Source organism: Electrophorus electricus, chromosome 13 (assembly GCF_013358815.1).
Source record: "Electrophorus electricus isolate fEleEle1 chromosome 13, fEleEle1.pri, whole genome shotgun sequence".
NCBI classification, from domain to species: Eukaryota; Metazoa; Chordata; class Actinopteri; order Gymnotiformes; family Gymnotidae; genus Electrophorus; species Electrophorus electricus.
In genome coordinates this window covers 93808-112500 of record NC_049547.1, presented here as the reverse complement: position 1 = coordinate 112500, position 18693 = coordinate 93808, and the positions used below count along the sequence as shown (strand labels likewise).

At 42.5% G+C, this 18693-nt stretch overlaps 3 protein-coding genes across 4 annotated transcripts in view; all 3 read left to right on the top strand.

Annotated features, from left to right (window-relative positions):
* The window catches only part of ltbp1 (latent transforming growth factor beta binding protein 1), a 124007-nt gene extending 109622 nt beyond the window's left edge, over positions 1–14385 (top strand). Inside the window, 9 exon segments of the mRNA XM_035532542.1 lie at positions 110–250; positions 3914–4075; positions 4630–4719; positions 5863–5985; positions 7154–7291; positions 9096–9263; positions 10904–11074; positions 11967–12125; positions 12695–14385. Coding sequence (XP_035388435.1) covers positions 110–250; positions 3914–4075; positions 4630–4719; positions 5863–5985; positions 7154–7291; positions 9096–9263; positions 10904–11074; positions 11967–12125; positions 12695–12876 — 1334 coding nt within the window. The 3' untranslated portion in view covers positions 12877–14385.
* LOC118242324 lies at positions 276–3905 on the top strand. 2 transcript variants are annotated; one of them, XM_035532541.1, is made up of 2 exons: positions 276–1446; positions 1486–3905. In XM_035532541.1, the coding sequence occupies exons 1-2, from the start codon at positions 630–632 to the stop codon at positions 1572–1574; spliced, it is 906 nt and encodes a 301-aa protein (XP_035388434.1). In that variant the 5' UTR covers positions 276–629; the 3' UTR covers positions 1575–3905. The 2 variants fall into 2 exon arrangements, with proteins under 2 accessions (XP_035388434.1, XP_035388433.1); XM_035532540.1 differs by having other exon boundaries at positions 276–1485; positions 2137–3905.
* Positions 14386–15459: 1074 nt separating the features above from the next.
* Positions 15460–18693, top strand: part of rasgrp3 (RAS guanyl releasing protein 3 (calcium and DAG-regulated)) — a 36508-nt gene continuing 33274 nt past the window's right edge. Inside the window, 1 exon segment of the mRNA XM_035532907.1 lies at positions 15460–15596. The gene's annotated coding sequence lies outside the window, so the exon portion shown is untranslated.

Sequence of the window (18693 nt, the reverse complement as noted above, 5' to 3'; positions counted from 1 at the left end):
GCCATCTTTGTGCTGTGAGTGCTCATGCGGACACAGTAACCTCCTTCATTCGCTGATCTCAGTGTAGTGACTCAGTAATGTTTTTGACTCCCGTCGGTCTGTGTTGCAGATCTGAATGAGTGTGAGTTGCTGAGTGATGTCTGTGGCGAGGCAGAGTGTGAGAACGTTCCCGGTTCCTTCCTGTGTGTGTGTCCCGGCAAGGATCGTGAGTTCAACCGGATGACAGCCAAGTGCCTGCCTGTGGTTAAAGGTAAGACTGAAAGCTAAAGACGTGAGCACTCACGGGTGCCGTATGACCGCCTGGTCAGGCTCACACAGCTTTCCAAACCCTGATGGCCAGACAGTCCATGTCTGTACACCATGTTCCAACAGATCCAAGACAGAATTTTGCAACCGTGGTTACTTTGTGAAAGCTAGAACACAACAGTTAGACTAAAGAGCCAGCCTGTGCTCTAATGTATTAAACACTTCAACTTTGTAAACTCACACTGCCCAATTGATGAAAATTTCCTAGACTTCATCAACTTTTTGGAAACACTCCCCCTTTTAAATCCTAGACTAGAACTTCTGTTATCAGATCCTTTGTACTGCTCTGCTATGTAAACGTGTCTAAGCCATGAGATTCATGTATGACTCACGAAAGGTCCTGTATAAACCTCCTTTTCAGATCAGCCTATTCTCAACCAGACCAGGCCTGCTTGTCATCTAACCCTAATCTAATACACCCTGTCCGGTGTTTGTCATCTAACCCTAATCTAATATACCCTGTACGGTGTTTGTCATCTAACCCTAATCTAATACACCCTGTCCGGTGTTTGTCATCTAACCCTAATCTAATACACCCTGTCCGGTGTTTGTCATCTAACCCTAATCTAATACACCCTGTACGGTGTTTGTCATCTAACCCTAATCTAATACACCCTGTATGGTGTTTGTCATCTAACCCTAATCTAATACACCCTGTGCAGAGTTTGTCATCTAACCCTAATCTAATACACCCTGTGCAGAGTTTGTCATCTAACCCTAATCTAATACACCCTGTCCGGTGTTTGTCATCTAACCCTAATCTAATACACCCTGTCCGGTGTTTGTCATCTAACCCTAATCTAATACACCCTGTACGGTGTTTGTCATCTAACCCTAATCTAATACACCCTGTACGGTGTTTGTCATCTAACCCTAATCTAATACACCCTGTATGGTGTTTGTCATCTAACCCTAATGTAATACACCCTGTGCAGAGTTTGTCATCTAACCCTAATCTAATACACCCTGTGCAGAGTTTGTCATCTAACCCTAATCTAATACACCCTGTACGGTGTTTGTCATCTAACCCTAATCTAATACACCCTGTACGGTGTTTGTCATCTAACCCTAATCTAATACACCCTGTGCAGAGTTTGTCATCTAACCCTAATCTAATACACCCTGTGCAGAGTTTGTCATCTAACCCTAATCTAATACACCCTGTGCAGAGTTTGTCATCTACATTTACATTACATCTACATTTATGGCATTTAGTAGATGCTCTTATCCACAGCGATTTGCAAAAGTACTTTGTAATTTATTCATAGAATATCCTAGTACAGTACAGTAGGTTAGAGTCCAAGATACCAATGAACTAGAATACTGTAGAAATACAGGGATTAATGCTGATACCTGGATGATCTAACCCTAATCTAATACACCCTGTCCGGAGTTTGTCATCTAACCCTAATCTAATACACCCTGTCCGGAGTTTGTCATCTAGCCCTAATCTAATACACCCTGTCCGGTGTTTGTCATCTAACCCTAATCTAATACACCCTGTCCGGTGTTTGTCATCTAACCCTAATCTAATACACCCTGTATGGTGTTTCTCATCTAACCCTAATCTAATACACCCTGTGCAGAGTTTGTCATCTAACCCTAATCTAATACACCCTGTACGGTGTTTGTCATCTAACCCTAATCTAATACACCCTGTGCAGAGTTTGTCATCTAACCCTAATCTAATACACCCTGTACGGTGTTTGTCATCTAACCCTAATCTAATACACCCTGTACGGTGTTTGTCATCTAACCCTAATCTAATACACCCTGTGCAGAGTTTGTCATCTAACCCTAATCTAATACACCCTGTGCAGAGTTTGTCATCTAACCCTAATCTAATACACCCTGTGCAGAGTTTGTCATCTAACCCTAATCTAATACACCCTGTGCAGAGTTTGTCATCTAACCCTAATCTAATACACCCTGTGCAGAGTTTGTCATCTACATTTACATTACATCTACATTTATGGCATTTAGTAGATGCTCTTATCCACAGCGATTTGCAAAAGTACTTTGTAATTTATTCATAGAATATCCTAGTACAGTACAGTAGGTTAGAGTCCAAGATACCAATGAACTAGAATACTGTAGAAATACAGGGATTAATGCTGATACCTGGATGATCTAACCCTAATCTAATACACCCTGTCCGGAGTTTGTCATCTAACCCTAATCTAATACACCCTGTCCGGAGTTTGTCATCTAACCCTAATCTAATACACCCTGTCTGGTGTTTGTCAGTATAATCTAATCACAGTTTTAGAATTGCAGTTATAGTTGCTCTTGTACAAATGTTGCACTAACCTTAATTATCCCATAAGTAGCCACTATGAACCACGTATGAGACTTTCCTTCTTCTTTGATCCTTTCACACGTGCCACATACTTTGGAGGAAAATGAAATATCCAGATTCTATGTCCTTTAGATACATGTTTCCCTGTACACATACACCCTTTAACCTTTAACCCCCCGTTCCAGGTGTCCCTGATTCATTCTGTACAAACACAGCACACTATCGCCACTCCCACGGTACCCCGTTACTGTCCTCACTCAGAGACCCGACTTTTGATAATGATTCAGGACATTAATGTGGTGTAGTCGGGGTGCTCCCGTGGTCCCGGCCCGACAGACCTGCCCAGAGCAGTTTGTGTGATGAATAGGGGGCACCTGAGAAGTGGCCCAGCCGAAATGGGATCCATCATCATTGTAACGTCGAACCCTGACCTCCAAACCCCTCGGCATATTACGGACAGAGAAGTAATGGCGTGAGTCCCATGCACCTGTGCACAGACAGAATTGTGGCATGAGGCATGACGATGATGAGGTGGTTCGTTGTCACGGTCGCGGCATGGTTCTGTTCTCTCAGGTCACGTAGGTCACGGGCTGGGCGTTTGCTGCATTGGTGGTTTTGCCTTGCAAAGCGAGGGAGCACAGTCTGTGCGAAAGATACAGGGAGAATGACTTTAATGTTCAAAAAAGGTCAGCGCGTTTGCCACTGGCTCTATAATAGCTTCTAAAAGTTTCGCTCTCATCCAGACTCGTCATGGTGATAAAAAAAGTGCAAAAAACAGACAAACAGCATAAACCAGCAGCAGGACTGAGACAGAAATGAGACCATTTAGTGTGTGGGGAGAAGCTGAAATCAAAAATATGACCCAAAAATATGCTGGTGTTTGAGGGTGAGCATACAGTGAGAAGTGTGGAGCATACAGTGAGCAGTGTGGAGTATACAATGAGACGTGTGGAGCACAGTGAGACGTTTGGAGGTTTGATCATAAGGCAGAACAGGGAGGATGAGTTCCCTGTGAGGGTCTGGACAAAGTGGGTGGAGACGATTCTACTGTTGTTGGGACGGCCGTTCTCCCCTCAGGTGACTGGTTACTAAGCTTCACTTGGAGGACATTGAATACGTTCCTCTCCTGGCACACCTGCAGTGGGCTTTCTCACATCTTCTAGTGGTACTAGTGAGAAAACCGCACATGTAGCCATAAGGCCTTTCATTTGCTGGGGACTTTTATTTTGCCTGATGACAAAAAAAAAAAGAAAATTATGGAAAAGGTTTAACTCCATGGACCACAATCAGCCCCTTCCCGCTCCACAGTGCCCTCTGTTGAGCGGAAAGAGTGCTACTACAACCTGGATGATGAGAACCTGTGCGACAATGTGCTGACCAGGAGCGTGACCATAGAGGAGTGCTGCTGTACGCTGGGCGCGGGCTGGGGGGACAACTGTGAGGTCTTCCCCTGCCCCGTGAAGGACACAGGTAAGACCCTCCCCCCGCAGCAACTGCCCTGCTGCCCCCGCAGTGGCCTGTAACTGTCATGATCACCACTGCTGACCACTGCTGACGGTCTACCACGGCTACCCAAGAGGCCATAATAGAGAACTCTGTATTTTAGTGTAAATCTATACACTAGTGAAATTCTACATTTTAGCGCAGCTCTATACATAAATGGTTAGTGATTCATGTTATTTGTAGTGGGTATATTATATTCATTTTAACCCACGTATAAATGAAACCCTGGGATTGAAAATGTGTCTGAATATAATCAGTAAGGCTGGTGTACAGGACACAGATTAAGATTAGAGCACCACTGAAAAGGATTTTCCATCCAGCCTTGTTGGAGAATTTCTACTGCAAGTATCATTTAGTCCCAGGCTGTAACTGGAATCAGACATATAATACTTGCACTCCTAATAAGACCTACAAGCGATCTCATTAGGCTAATGACCAAAGACGTGTACTGTGAGACATGGCAAAGCAAAAGCAACAGTTCCCTTCTAGGTCATATTCCACACCTGTTGTGTTTCCTACAGATCAGTTCGTTAAAATGTGTCCTGCTGGCCCAGGTAGTATTCCTAGCGGGAATGCGGTGCTTGGAGTGTCCTCAGCTGACAGCTACAAAGGTACCAGCCTCTTCCCCGTGTGCCGGGCTGCTGGTTTGTTTTGTGTGCTTTGTGTGTTTGTGTGCTCTCTGCGTGTTTGTGTGCTCTGTGTGTGTGTTTGTGTATGCTCTCTCTGTGTTTGTGTGTGCTCTGTGTGTGTTTGTGCTCTGTCTGTGTGCTCTCTGTGTGTTTGTGTGTGCTCTGTGTGTGTGTTTGTGTGCTCTCTGTGTGTTTGTTTGTGCTCTGTATATGTATGTGTGCTCTGCGTGTGTGTGCTCTCTGTGTGTGTGCGCTATGTGTGTGTGTTTGTGTGCTCTGTGTGTGTGTTTGTGTGCTCTGTGTGTGTGTTTGTGTGCTCTGTGTGTGTGTTTGTGTGTGCTCTGTGTGTTTGTGTGTGCTCTGTGTGTGTTTGTGTGCTCTCTGTGTTTGTGTGCTCTCTGTGTTTGTGTGCTCTGTGTTTGTGTGCTCTGTGTGTGTGTGTTTGTGTGCTCTGTGTGTGTGTGTTTGGTGTTTGTGTGTGCTCTCTGCGTGTGTGTGCTCTGTGTGTGTGTGTTTGTGTGTGCTCTGTGTGTGTGTGTTTGGTGTTTGTGTGTGCTCTGCGTGTGTGTGTGCTCTCTGTGTGTGTGTGCTCTCTGTGTGTGTGTGCTATGTGTGTGTGTGTGTGCGCTCTGTGTGTGTGTGTTTGTGTGTGCTCTGCATGTGTGCATGCTCTCTGTGTGTTTGTGTGTACGCTCAATGTTGCTGTATTTAGAGTGTTACTGAACAGAGCTCCTAGACATCTGTAAGCATCTGGCCCACATGTTCCCACACACACGCGTACACATGCCTACACACACTAATTAGAGCCACTGAGTCCCTGTTTTTCCTTTCTGGGTTCTTGGCCACTGACTAGTTTATGAGCGCAGTGAGCTGGTGTTTGAGCTTGGGCTGGTGTTTACATCTGTGCCCGCGTGGGTCACCTGCTCATTAAGGGGTTTGGCCCTGGTTCTAGGTGCCCGAAGAATGTGTCTGTTGTTAAAAACACTATAAATATATAAATATAAATTACACTGAAATGAAATGAATTAAATAACTCAGCAGTTTCTGTGAATCTGTCAGTTTGATGCTAACACTGTGCGTGTCTGCGTGTGTGTTTGCGTGTGTGTGTGTCGGGGTGGGGGGCAGACGCAGATGAGTGTGTTCTCTTTGGCACGGAGATCTGTAAGGATGGCTTCTGTCTGGATACAATAGGAAGTTACGAATGCTACTGCAAAGCTGGATTCTACTACCACGAACTTCAGTGTGTGGGTAAGACCAGAACATCCCACCGTAACATGCATTGTGTGTACTACCCAGTGGAGCAATATGCAGTGTGTTTAAAACCCAGTGGAGGAGTATGTTGTGTTTTCTATAGTCTGTTTTCTTTGATGTTACTAAGGTCACCATTGACACACTGTGTGTGTGTGTAGTGAAAATGTAACCCATACTGTTGAATACTGAAGGAGGTTTTTTGTATAATTCATCACAGACAAAGAAGACTGTGTGTGTGTGTGTGTGTGTGTGTGTGTGCCTCTATGTCTGCTTGTTTGTGTGTGTGTCTGTTTATGTATCTGTGTGTGTGTGTGTGTGACCCTATGTGTCTCTATGTCAGCTTGTTTGTGTGTGTGTGTCTGTTTATGTATCTGTTTGTGTGTGTGTGTGTGTCTGTGTGTGTATGCAGGTGTGTGTGTAACGAGTCTATGGGCCAAACCCTGGGTGAATGTTTGGGTGGGGAAGGTCTAAAAAGAGGCAGTGGAAGTTGGATAACACATGCACACACATATGCACACACATATGCACACACATATACACACACACACACACACACACACACACACACACACACACACACACACACACACACACACACACACACACATTTTGGCTCTGTTATGAATGCCACAGCTAATTATAGCAATGATTAGGCTGAGAGCAACACACCCCACACCCTCCGTAAAGCTCCATGGAGGGTGGAGCTCAGTGCAGTGGGGCCATTTACACTCCACCGCAAAGTCTGTGTGTCTGCGTGTCTGCATGTCTGTGTGTGTGTGTTTCATTAGTTGGATTTGTACTTTGAAACTGGACCTTTCAGAAATGCAAAGACCAGAACTATGGACACATTGATCAATGATCAATCTTAGACCTTAAATATCAGCCCTGAATCCCTTCTTCACCCAGAGCACCAGCACCATGACATCACCATGACAACATCATGACATCATCATGACATCATCATCATCACCTGGGTTCATTCCTCATAACTCAACTCTTCCCTACTGCATGTAGTTAAATAGCAAAATCTCCCTCTCTCACTCATGCTCTTTCTTTCTCTATCCCTTTCATTCATGCTTTCTATCTCTCCCCTCTCTGTCTTTCTCGCTCTCTCTCTCATTCATGCTTTCTCTCACCCCCTCTCTCTCCGTTCCCCTCTCTGCAGATACTGATGAGTGTTTAGATGAGTCAAGCTGTGTGAATGGACAGTGTAAGAATACCCGCGGCTCCTACCAGTGTTTTTGCGCTCCACCCATGGAACTTGCACCCGATGGCAAGAGCTGCAGTTCCCCCGCTGTGGCAGGTAAAGTTTGCACCCTAATCCATAATCACTAAACCCTAAACCTTTAACCCTTTACTAACACCAGGTTTTCGTGGGCCAAACTCGTACATCCTAAGCCTTGCATTCCAAAACGTGTTCACACACTCATGAATACAGATTTGAAATATTCCATTTGTCCCACCAGTACCAGACTGATCTGGAGTAGTTCATATGTATACCTGTGTGGTGTGTATACCTATGTGTATATCTGTATGTATACCTGTGTGTATACCTGCATGTATACATGTGTGGTTATCTGTATGTATACCTGTGTCTATACATGTATGTATATCTGTATGTATACCTGTGTGAATACATGTATGTATTTCTGTGTGTATACATGTATGGATTTCTGTGTGTATACCTGTGTGTATACATGTATGTATTTCTGTGTGTATACATGTATGTATGTATACCTGTGTGTATACATGTATGTATAACTGTGTGTATATACCTGTGTTTATACATACATGTATACATGCAGGTATAATCTGTGTGTATACATGTGTGTATATCTGCGTGTATACCTGTGTGTATACATGTATGTATACCTGTGTGTGTATCTGTGTGTGTATACCTGTGTGCATACCTGTGTGTGTATACCTGCATATATACATGTGTGTATATCTCTGTGTATACCTGTGTGTATACCTGTGTGTAAACCTGTGTATACATGTATGTATTCCTGTGAGTATACGTGTATGTATACCTGTATGTATACCTGCATGTATATATGTGTGTATACATGTATGTATACCTGTGTGTATACATGTATGTATACCTATGTGTATACATGTATGTATTTATATGTGTATACATGTATGTATACCTGTGTGTATACACCTGTGTATACCTGTGCGTATACATATATGTATATCTGTGTGTATATATCTGTGTGTATACCTGTGTGTATACCTGTGTGTAAAGCTATGTGTATACATGTATGTATACCTGTGTGTATATACCTGTGTGTATACATATATGTATACCTGTGTACCTGTGTGTACATATGTATGTATATTTGTGTGTATACCTGTATGTATATCAGCATGTATACCTGTGTGTATATATTTATACCTATGTATATACCTGTATACCTGTGTGTACATATGTATGTATATCTGTGTGTATACCTGTGTATACACGTATGTATATCAGCATGTATACCTGTGTGTGTGTATATATGTATACCTGTATGTATACCTGTGTGTATAAATATATGTATACCTGTGGGTGTACATATATGTATATCTGTGTATACCTGTATGTATACCTGTGTGTATACATGAATGTATATCAGCGTGTATACCTGTGTGTATACATGTATGTATATCTCTGTGTATGTCTGTGTGTATACCCGTATGTATACCTCTGTATACATATATGTATATCAGCGTGTATACCTGTGTGTACACCTATATGTATGCCTGTGTGTATATACATGTGTATACACTTGTATGTATACCTGTGTGTATACGTGTATGTATACCTGTGTGTATCTATCTGTGTGTATACCTGTTTGTATACATGTATGTATATCTGTGTGTATACCTGTGTGTATACATGTGTGTATACCTGTGTGCACCTGTACCAATCAGCATGTGTTTGCACCCATGGAGGATATCAAGGATGAATTATTACTACACATTAATCATATCCGTAAAGAACGACATTAAACAGTAGATAAAACTAAAAAGTTATAAAACTATAAAGAATAGGTTGAGTTTTTGGATGCTCATTCTCTAATTCTGTGTGTGTACTACATATGCATGTGTGCGATCCTCAGAGCACAGAGAACAGATCATGTTCCAGAGTGTCTGCTGGGAGACTGTGACAGACACCCTGACCTGCACTAATCCACTGAGCAACAAGGAAACCACATACACAGAGTGCTGCTGTCTGTATGGAGAGGCGTGGGGCATGGATTGTGCTCTGTGCCCTCTCAGAGACTCAGGTACACACACACACACACACACACACTCACATATACACGCATATACATACACAAGCACACGCGCACGCACACACATATGTGTGTGTGTGTGTATGTAAGTGTGCGTGCGTGTGTGTGTGTGTCTGGGAGTGTTGCTATTTTATAGGCATCCATAGTTCAAAGAGGAATATGAATTGTTTTCCTTTTCACTAAATGTGTTTGAATGGGATCTGATCAGCCCAGCACCATGACCTCTCGTCTGCAGCTTCTGAATGACTGCTAGACAAGACCTGACTGAACACACAGACAAGCTGCTGGTTACACAGTGATGCTTTTAAAAAGATCCATTAAATTAATTTGAAGGGACATTTGAAAGCACTGGATGAGCCTGTAGTGCAGAGGTCAGGATCTGGAGGGCAGGAGTTGGAGGTCCTTGCTGGCCTCCCCGATTCAACACGTCAGCCAATCCACAAGTCCTTTGTGAATTTAAATGGCTGTGTATGAGGTGTAGGACTGACCAAAACACAAGAACAGACTTCGTGCGTAAAGATGGACATCCTGTGGCTATTAAAAGGAGATTATCTCTGGTCACATGAGTCACATGCCAGGAGTTCATTAACATCAACAGACATGACATGACTGAGACTCCCTCCCACTGACCTCACAGCCTTTTCCTTGGAACATATTGAAAAACTTTCTTTCTTACTGAGCTGTTTCTAAATTCCAGACAAAAAACAAAAAATGATGAGTGTAGAATTGGTTCCACTTGGTGTGTGTTTGCTGTTTGGAACTGGAACCTGTCCTGAACAAACACACACACAGACACACAAACACAACCCCCCACCCTGCCTGCAAGGCCCGGGCCATGTCCCGTTGTCTCTAGTGCTGCTTCCTGTATGAATGCTTTCTTGTAGGCAGTGTGCTGTGGAGACCTTCTACTGCCCTGGTCCTCATTCTCAGTGCGCTGTGGAGACCTTCTACTGCCCTGGTTCTCTTGTCAGTGCACTGTGGAGATGTTCTACTGCCCTGATCCTTGTTCTCGGTCTGGTTTTCTGTTCCTTCTGCCTCTCTGGCTGATGCAGCCTGTTAGCAAGTGATTGACCCACTCCTGTCTCCAGTCAGGTGTCTGTGTATATAGAAATATGGAGAAGTGCATTGTGGGTCTCCTTGGGTTAGGATGTGGAAACTGCTGAGTGTCAGTGGATGCACCCCCTCTGCTGACCACATGGCACATGCAGATGGGTCTTGAAGGCTCATACGAGCAGGGCATGTTTGGGGATTTGAAACACATCGAGTTTCTTTTGAGTGCCATGCCTTATTTGAGTGTCATGCCTCATTTGCTGTTTGAGTAACTCCATATGTGAATCTCGGAGACCTCTGGATGATTACACCCATCTTGTCATCATCCTGGCAGACATCGGCAGGTCTTTTCTGGTCAGCGATTGGAAGCATGTTACTAGTCGAGTTTGAATTCTGGGTTGAAATCTTGTGTTATATTCTCTTTTCCTCTCTCTACCTCTCTGTCCCACCACATCCTCCTCTGTCTCTGTCCTCTATCTCACCTCCATTTCTTCCATCTTTCAATTCTTTCCTGCTTCCCTTCTTTTACTCTTAAATATGTACTGTCTTCTTCCTCTCTCACTCTCTCCCTCCCCCTCTAGAGGACTACGTCATTATGTGTAATTTGCGAGGCTCCAGCAGTAACAGACGGCCGTACGGTCGAGATGCTCTGGTCGCTGCACCTGTCCATGAGTACGAGGTCAGCCCTGAGTATGACCCACGACCTATGAACCCCGAGCCAACCTTCTATGAGGATTATGTCAACCTCAACAGTAAGTCACACAAGCTCACAGCTATTTCCACATTCTCTCATTTTGTTTTTGCTTTTTGTTTCTAAGTAGCCCCCTAGTGGCCAGAACCAGCACAGCCTCTGCCTGCTCCAGTGGACCCAGTGGTTCCGTTATGAATGCCAGAACCCCTTATAGCCTGAGAAGGCTTATAAACCTTATAACCCTGACATGTTTTAACCTCTTCATGTGTAGAATCTGCCATCCACTGATTTCAGGTTACTCCTATGCTGGTAGGTGACTGGCTGGAGCAAAATTACATACCTATTTAAAATATTTTGTCAGTTTCCACAAAAAGAGAAGAACAAAAAAGCTTAAGGTTACTTATTGTGACTAGTAATTGAAAGACAGTTGGAACTCATTCATATAATCTTATTTGCATAATTTAAAGCAGCCTCCACTGACTCACATGCATTGCTAGGGTGATGCATTCCCACAATAGCTGTAAGAAAGCAGTCTAAACAGGCCTCAGCTCTGTATCTGGGGATCTTTTCTCATAATTTCTGCATCTGATGGGCTGATATCAGGCCATAATTTACACAGCTCTCTGCTGCCATCATGTGGTCATGCATATAAAAATGTTTGCTGGCAACAGGGCCAAAGAGGCAAGTGTTTCTCCTACTGCAACAAACCTGGTTAATCTCTTTAAGGGAATAATTAATTAATATATTAATTACTAATTAATTGAAATGGGTATGCTAGCCCTGATGAAAATAATCTTTTGTGGGAATGTGTGAACTATATACATATTTTATTAGAATATATTTACACGACTTTTTGAAATCTCTAATTTGATGGTACAACTTAATGTTACGGTTGGTATTTAACAAACTCTGACTTGGTGCTTTTGTATCTCCGCATGTATGACGTGTTCCAGCGCCAGGGAGCCGCTACAGCGCGTTCGAGGGCTTGCAAGCAGAGGAATGCGGCGTGCTGAACGGCTGTGAGAATGGCCACTGTGTGCGGGTGCAGGAGGGCTTCACGTGCGACTGCTTCGACGGCTACACCCTCGACATGTCCCGCATGGCCTGCGTGGGTGAGCCACAACTCCATCTCACAGACCTTCAGTTTGGTGCCCATTTAGTTTCCGGTTAAGACTCTGTACCACATATTTTAATATTTAATGGCTGTTTTAATCTATTTCATGTACAATAAGACCTTTTTATGCCCATTTTCATACATTTATAACTTTTGCTTTAAACACATGTAGATCTTTTCCTGTCACTATATTTTAAATGAAGTGCCATATTATGAAGCTATAGATTTTGTTCTGAAAAAGTTAGTTCAATATAATAACAACAAGCCAGAACTATATTGTTATAAATAACAACCAGCCAGAACATCTTTTGGAAATAAAGATTAATCATCATTGGTAGATGAACTGAAATCATTTCTGATCCTGCAGTGTGCAGAAGGCAATAAATAAAGTTCAGAGCTAACATCTTTCTACTAGACTAAAGAGTACGTTTGGAGGTCCAGAAATCAGCACCTACATATTTTATTCCATGTGAAATACAGAGGATTTGTGTTGTAGCCGTCACAGGTCTGAACCACGCAATACGGTTCCACTTACGTATTGAAGACCTGTTTTTCGGTTTCTTTCAGATGTAAATGAATGCTCTGAGCTTAACAAGCAGATGTCTTTGTGCAAAAACGCCAAGTGCATCAACACCAAGGGATCGTATAAGTGCCAGTGTGTGCCAGGATACACACAGTCAGACCAGCCCAACTACTGTGTGCCCATCCAACAGAGCACAAGCAACACAGCCAGCACTGCCACAGAGTGACCCACAGGGGGCTCCACAAACACTAGACATGCTCTTATTTAATCAAAGCCCATATACTCTGCACTGTATCATAACGTCACACAAAGACAAAACAACAACAAAAAAATCTTACTTGGGATGAAGCAAGATTTAACATGCTATAAAATGGGGGTGAGAGAACAAGAGAACTGTGTAAAATTGTATGTTTTTATTGTCTATGTAAGTTTTTTTGTTTGTTTGTTTGATTTTTAAATGGTTTTAATTAAATTAGAAGGAGTCTTTAAATGTGCTGTGAGGGCTTTAGTTCTTCCAGCACAAATGACAAAGCCGCCGATCTGAAAGCTGGCTGTGATCTGCTGTATTTCCCCAGTGTGAGATGTGTTCCTTTATGAAGAAGTCACGTGGTCTGTCTCCTCTCTTCTCTTAGTAGCTTGTTTACTTTGCTTTGCCTTGTTAACTCTTAATCCTTAACTCTGTCCTTTCACCTGCAGTTCTTGCTTCTCTCCTTGTGTTGTAATTTTTTCTCTCACCCCATCTCACTTGTTTTTCTGTTTAACATACAGCGAGTGAACCATATACACATGCACCCGCGCATGTGCACACACACATCACAAACAGAATGTCTTTTTAGCATTAACACATTATTAAAGTAAGTTTTTTTTTAAATAGTGTTTTGTATTAATGATAAAACAAGCTAATTCTCTGTGTCTGGGACGTTGGGACATCTGTCTTTTTTGTATTTCCTGTTTCTTTTACGTCTGCCCTGTGAAACAGGCATAGATCCATGTTTATCAGTTGTTTCAAGAATAGTGATTAGTGATCAGAATTCCATGTGCAGAATGTTTTAGTTTATCACGATGGAAATGGTTAAAACTGATCTCAGATCAGTGCTCCTTCCTTGACCCGTTAGATAAAGGTGAGCCTCTTCCTTACTGCCAAAACAAAGAGAGAGAACAAATATGTTTAATATTTTGGGAGCCGATAAGATTCGGTGAGTTCTCCTGAGAATGGAAAAGTCTCGTGAGTTCTCCTGAGAGGGGGAAAGTCTCATGAGTTCTCCTGAGGGGGGGAAAGTCTCATGAGTTCTCTTGAGAAGGGGAAAATCTCGTGAGTTCTCCTGAGAGTGGGAAAGTCTCATGAGTTCTCTTGAGAAGGGGAAAATCTCGTGAGTTCTCCTGAGAGTGGGAAAGTCATGAGTTCTCCTGAGAGGGGGAAAGTCTCATGAGTTCTCCTGAGAGGGGGAAAGTCTCGTGAGTTCTCCTGAGAGTGGGAAAGTCTCTTGAGATCTCATGAAAGGGGGAAAGTCTCGTGAGAGCTCCTGAGAGGGGAAAGTCTCGCCAGGTTGCAAAGCTGCTATGAAACAGCCGTGGGATTTTTATTGGACTTTTTTTCTTTCTTTTTTTGTACATTTAAACTGAAGAGTTTAATGAAACTTTATGTATTTGTAATTTGTACATGAATAAATAGCTCTTGTATGAATATCCATATAATGTATATTAAAACCCTTTTAATAAATTACAAATGGTGATATTCAAACATGCTTTTATGAACAATTTTTATCGATTTATTTCCCACACTTTCTTTTGTCAGAAATGACCACAGTCTGGGTCGTAAGCTCTTATTTATCTGGAGACAGTAATTGCAGGATAAACATTTGCATGTTAATTACATTTTGGAGTTGGCTGTTCTATGTGTGTGTGTGTGTGTGTGTGTGTGTGTGTGTTATAGTGACCTCTGGCTGAAGAATGATAGCAGGCCACCATAAAAATCACAAGGTTGGAGAAGGTGGATGTGTCAGGAGTGGCGCTGGTGGGGTTTTACTGACTCAGTGTAATCATTCTACACGTCCTACAAAGCAGAATGTTACCTGTGTGTGAAAGGAATGTAAAAAGTGTTATGGGAGTGTTACCTGACTGGCAGCTGTGTTAGGAGTGTGTGTGTCCATGTTCCATATTAGAGATAAAACTCACATTCTCCTGGTATCTTTGTTTTCCTACAGTCATTCAGAGATCCTGTTGTGTGAGCATGTGTGAATGGAAATTTGTAGGTGACCATGAGAGCATTCCTACCAGCTCAGCAAGGCTGTGGCCAGCGTTACCAGTCCTATGTGCTCCATGCTGCCCCCCCCCGACACACACACACACACACACACACACACACACACACACGCACACCACCCTCACACACACCCTGCCGTGCTCCTGCATGCTGACTTCGTCCCACACGTCCGGGGGAGAAAAACTACTGCAGGACTTATTGAAGGAGAGTGCCACGTTCTTCACATTTTTGACATCAGAACTTCACAGTGTTCATCATTGATTATTTACCGATTTACCAATTTATCTGATACACTGGTGGTCAGCGTTTGATTTCTGCCTAATTAAAGAGTTGTGTGTGTGTGTAGGAAGGCTGTAGATAGGAAAAGGAAGAGGGAAGTTAGGCAGGAGTGGGCAGATCACAAGAGAAAAGCATGGGAGGGGCCTAGCGAGAGAGGAAGGACAAAGAGGCGGAGACAAATGAGAGAGGGGGTGTGGCAAAGGAGGAGGGGAAAAGAAAGAAAGTGTGTGTGTGTATAGGAGGACAGAATCACATGCTCCTCTCTTACACACACACTTGTTTGTCTCCAGTCTGTTCTCATCTCCAAACACTGTGTCTGTCTGTGTGTGTGTGTTTGTGTGTAAATCACAAGTTTGGACTAAAAGGGGACTGGATTGCATTGCACTTGTCTTGTCACCAGCCCGGTAAGATCTTTCTCTCTATCAGTCTCTCACACTGGTCAAAGATCCTATACGATGTGTTACCACTGTACCAGGGTCAAGAACTAGTGAACGGAAAAATATGTCTGCACTAGATGAACCAGAGCTTGAGTGATTGTTCTGATGCACATTAGATGAAGGTCTCGTGGGCTTGCATTTCTGTCCCTGAGCCGTTGTACCAGATTAGCGTCCTGGTGTAAATTTTACACCCCTCTGCAAACTAATGCAACTTTTGTAACTTTAGTGCCCTGCTGTGCTGAGCCAGACAGGACTATTGTGATTACTGTGACCATGAAAGACACACAAGTCAAGGTTGTGCACCAAAAAGCATGTGTGTGTTACATGTCAATAGAGGGCTATGGTTTGTAATGCAAATGCTAACAGCAATAAGCAAGCATCAAGTCTGTGTGTGTGTGTTGGGAGGGGGTTGTGTCACAGACAGTAGAGGGTAAGCTTTGTAATGTCAGTGCTAACAGTAGTTACCAGACCTTAAGTGTGTGTGTGTGTGTGTGTGTGTGTGTGTGTGTCTGTGTGTGTGTGTGTGTGTGTGTGTGTGTGTGTGTATGTGTCTTCACGCTAGCCTGCAGCTAGAGTCTGGCTAATGTCACTGGACATAATTACAACACATGCTGGTGACAATCATTTTGATTGTTAATGTGGCATACATTACATACACACACCACTTTTGCTCAGTTTTAATAAGTATCTAAAGAAGAGTGTAGTAATTATTTTATTAAAAAGAAACACGTACTTTCTATGTTCCACAACTTCAGAACACAGTCCTCTTTATAACACTATAGTGGACGAGGATAACCAGACAGAGCTGAATACGTTTTCATTGCTCTCTCTTTTTCAGTTTTGTGACAGTCACAGGGCCAGTTTTGGCCCAAGGACTTTTCCAAACTTTATGATTCTCTCAGTCTTTCATTTAAAAAAAACACAAACACCCATTCTTCCTCTGAGTACATATCTGTCTCAGCCTCTCTCTCTCTCTCTCTCTCTCTCTCTCTCTCTCTCTCTCTCTCTCTCTCTCTCTCTCTCTCACATGGAGAAACAGCAGTCTCAATTTCTTTAGCTGGCCATATTCAGAATTCCAGTGATCTAGTTGTTATCTTGGGTACAGGACAGCAAGGTTGCAGATTGCAACTTAATGTTGGTAGTTAAGTTCGCTACTGTATGATGTTTTATCACAGTTTAGATCAGGCTCTCACCACTACTCCTTCTCAAGCTACCTGCTCACATGTACATCCCTACCATATAAACACAGGTAGAAACCGAGAGGTCATAACAGCCGTATAATTCTCTACAGTAATGAAACAGTTAAATGTCCTTTTAAAATGGAATTCATCATGCAATCCTAAATGAAGTTGCAACCAGTAATATCTAAAGATGATTATTCAAGCCAGGTCAAGTTAAACTTATTTATACAGCACCTTTTTGACACATTATCACTAAGCAGCTTTACAGGTGTCTTGGGTTCCATCTGTAATGATCAAAGTGACAGTGTCATGGAAAGACACCTCAATTAAAGGCTTGAGGGACACGTTCTTCTTGAGTGTCCAGCTAATAAAGTCATGCAGCTCCTCAGTATGAGCGTGAGAGTCTCAGCTCGTCCACTGGTCTGGGCTGTGTGAACTGTTTCTGCATCCATTACAGTAGACAGTGTGGAATTAAATCTCACTATTCTGGAGTTCTGATTGTATGGTGCTGCTGGATTACTCTCTATATACAGGCTGTGTATTCCATGTTTAATGATGTGATCGTAGTGGTGGTCCTGTGTCGTGTTCTCCGGTGGGGGAGTGCTACGGTAAACAATTCCCACTGCTCTTACTTTTCATACATTTGATTTTTATCGCAACTTCATTGTACTGAATCAACTCATTTTGTAAAACTATCTATATTTAAATCTTGAAAATGTTATTATACAGCTAGTAGTTGTTTTCCTTTCCTGTGTGTGTGTGTGTGTGTGTGTGTGTGTGTGTGAGAACATGTACCACAGGATGTTTGATAGCTCTTTTAGGATTACTTCCCGTCTTCAAAGAGTTGTGCTAAGTATGCTGAAGATCTGATTTTGTACATTAGTTAGAGAAAGCAATGAATTGTGTGTGTGTGTGTGTGTGTGTATCTCTGTATGTAGCACTGTGCTGTGGACAGACTGGATATTGTTATTGTTCCCACTTTTAAACTGCTCTTCAATAATTAAATTCTGAGTATGGTCTCCACAAAAAGGCCATACTGAAAACACACACACACACACACACACAGATTCATGTTTTTCTAGATTTTTTCATTGTTAATCACTGGACGTTGCAGGGAGGTGCCCCCCCATTGTTATTCACACTGGTGGAGCACTGGACCTCCTGTCACCAGTAAACTCTCAGGTTATTTTTAGTGTGTGTGTGTGTGTGTGTGTGTGTGTGTGTGTGTGTGTGTGTGTGTGTGTGTGTTTGTTTTTGTACGTTTTCCTTTCTAAAATGTCCTAAGTTTGAAAACTAGTGGGGAAATTGGTAACCTTGTGAAAGTCAAAAAGGCTTTTTCCAAAAGGTACATATATAATTTTCATTAAAAGGGCAAAATTTGACCCTGATTACAATACCGAGTTTTTATTCAGTTTTCAGTGGGAATGTACGCTTTTGTAGTCATTTGTTATAGTTCGATTATTTGTGTTTGCATCTTTGCATCAGATGTATTTCTGTTACATCTTTGGATGTATTCAAAAGTAACTGTCCAGTTATTAATGCTTAGGGAAATATCTACCTGTAGCTTCCCCTCTGTGTTCACACAGGTATTGCACATGAACTTTAGAGTAGCAACAGTAGCAAAAAACAACAGTCTTCTGTAAGCTTTCTTCTTCCTACGCGTGTGAACTGATCTGAGTTCATCTTTCTTCTACCTTCCAGTTATCTTTACCGAACCTAATCTTCGCTGAACAACATATGAATACTGACTCCAGACCAGGGATATGAACACTAACATCTACCACAGTCATTTTCAGTGACCTGTAATTACTCAAAACATAACTGAATACAGTGTTATCATCATAGGGTTAATAGGTTTATTTTGCCATGACATTGCTTGTATA

Bases quoted from the DNA above. Each gene is read 5' to 3' on its own strand.
- LOC118242324 (XM_035532540.1), top strand. From the start codon at position 630: ATGACTCACGAAAGGTCCTGTATAAACCTCCTTTTCAGATCAGCCTAT. The intron at 1,486-2,136 runs CTACATTTACAT...AGAGTTTGTCAT, and splicing joins CCCTGTGCAGAGTTTGTCAT to CTAACCCTAATCTAATACAC.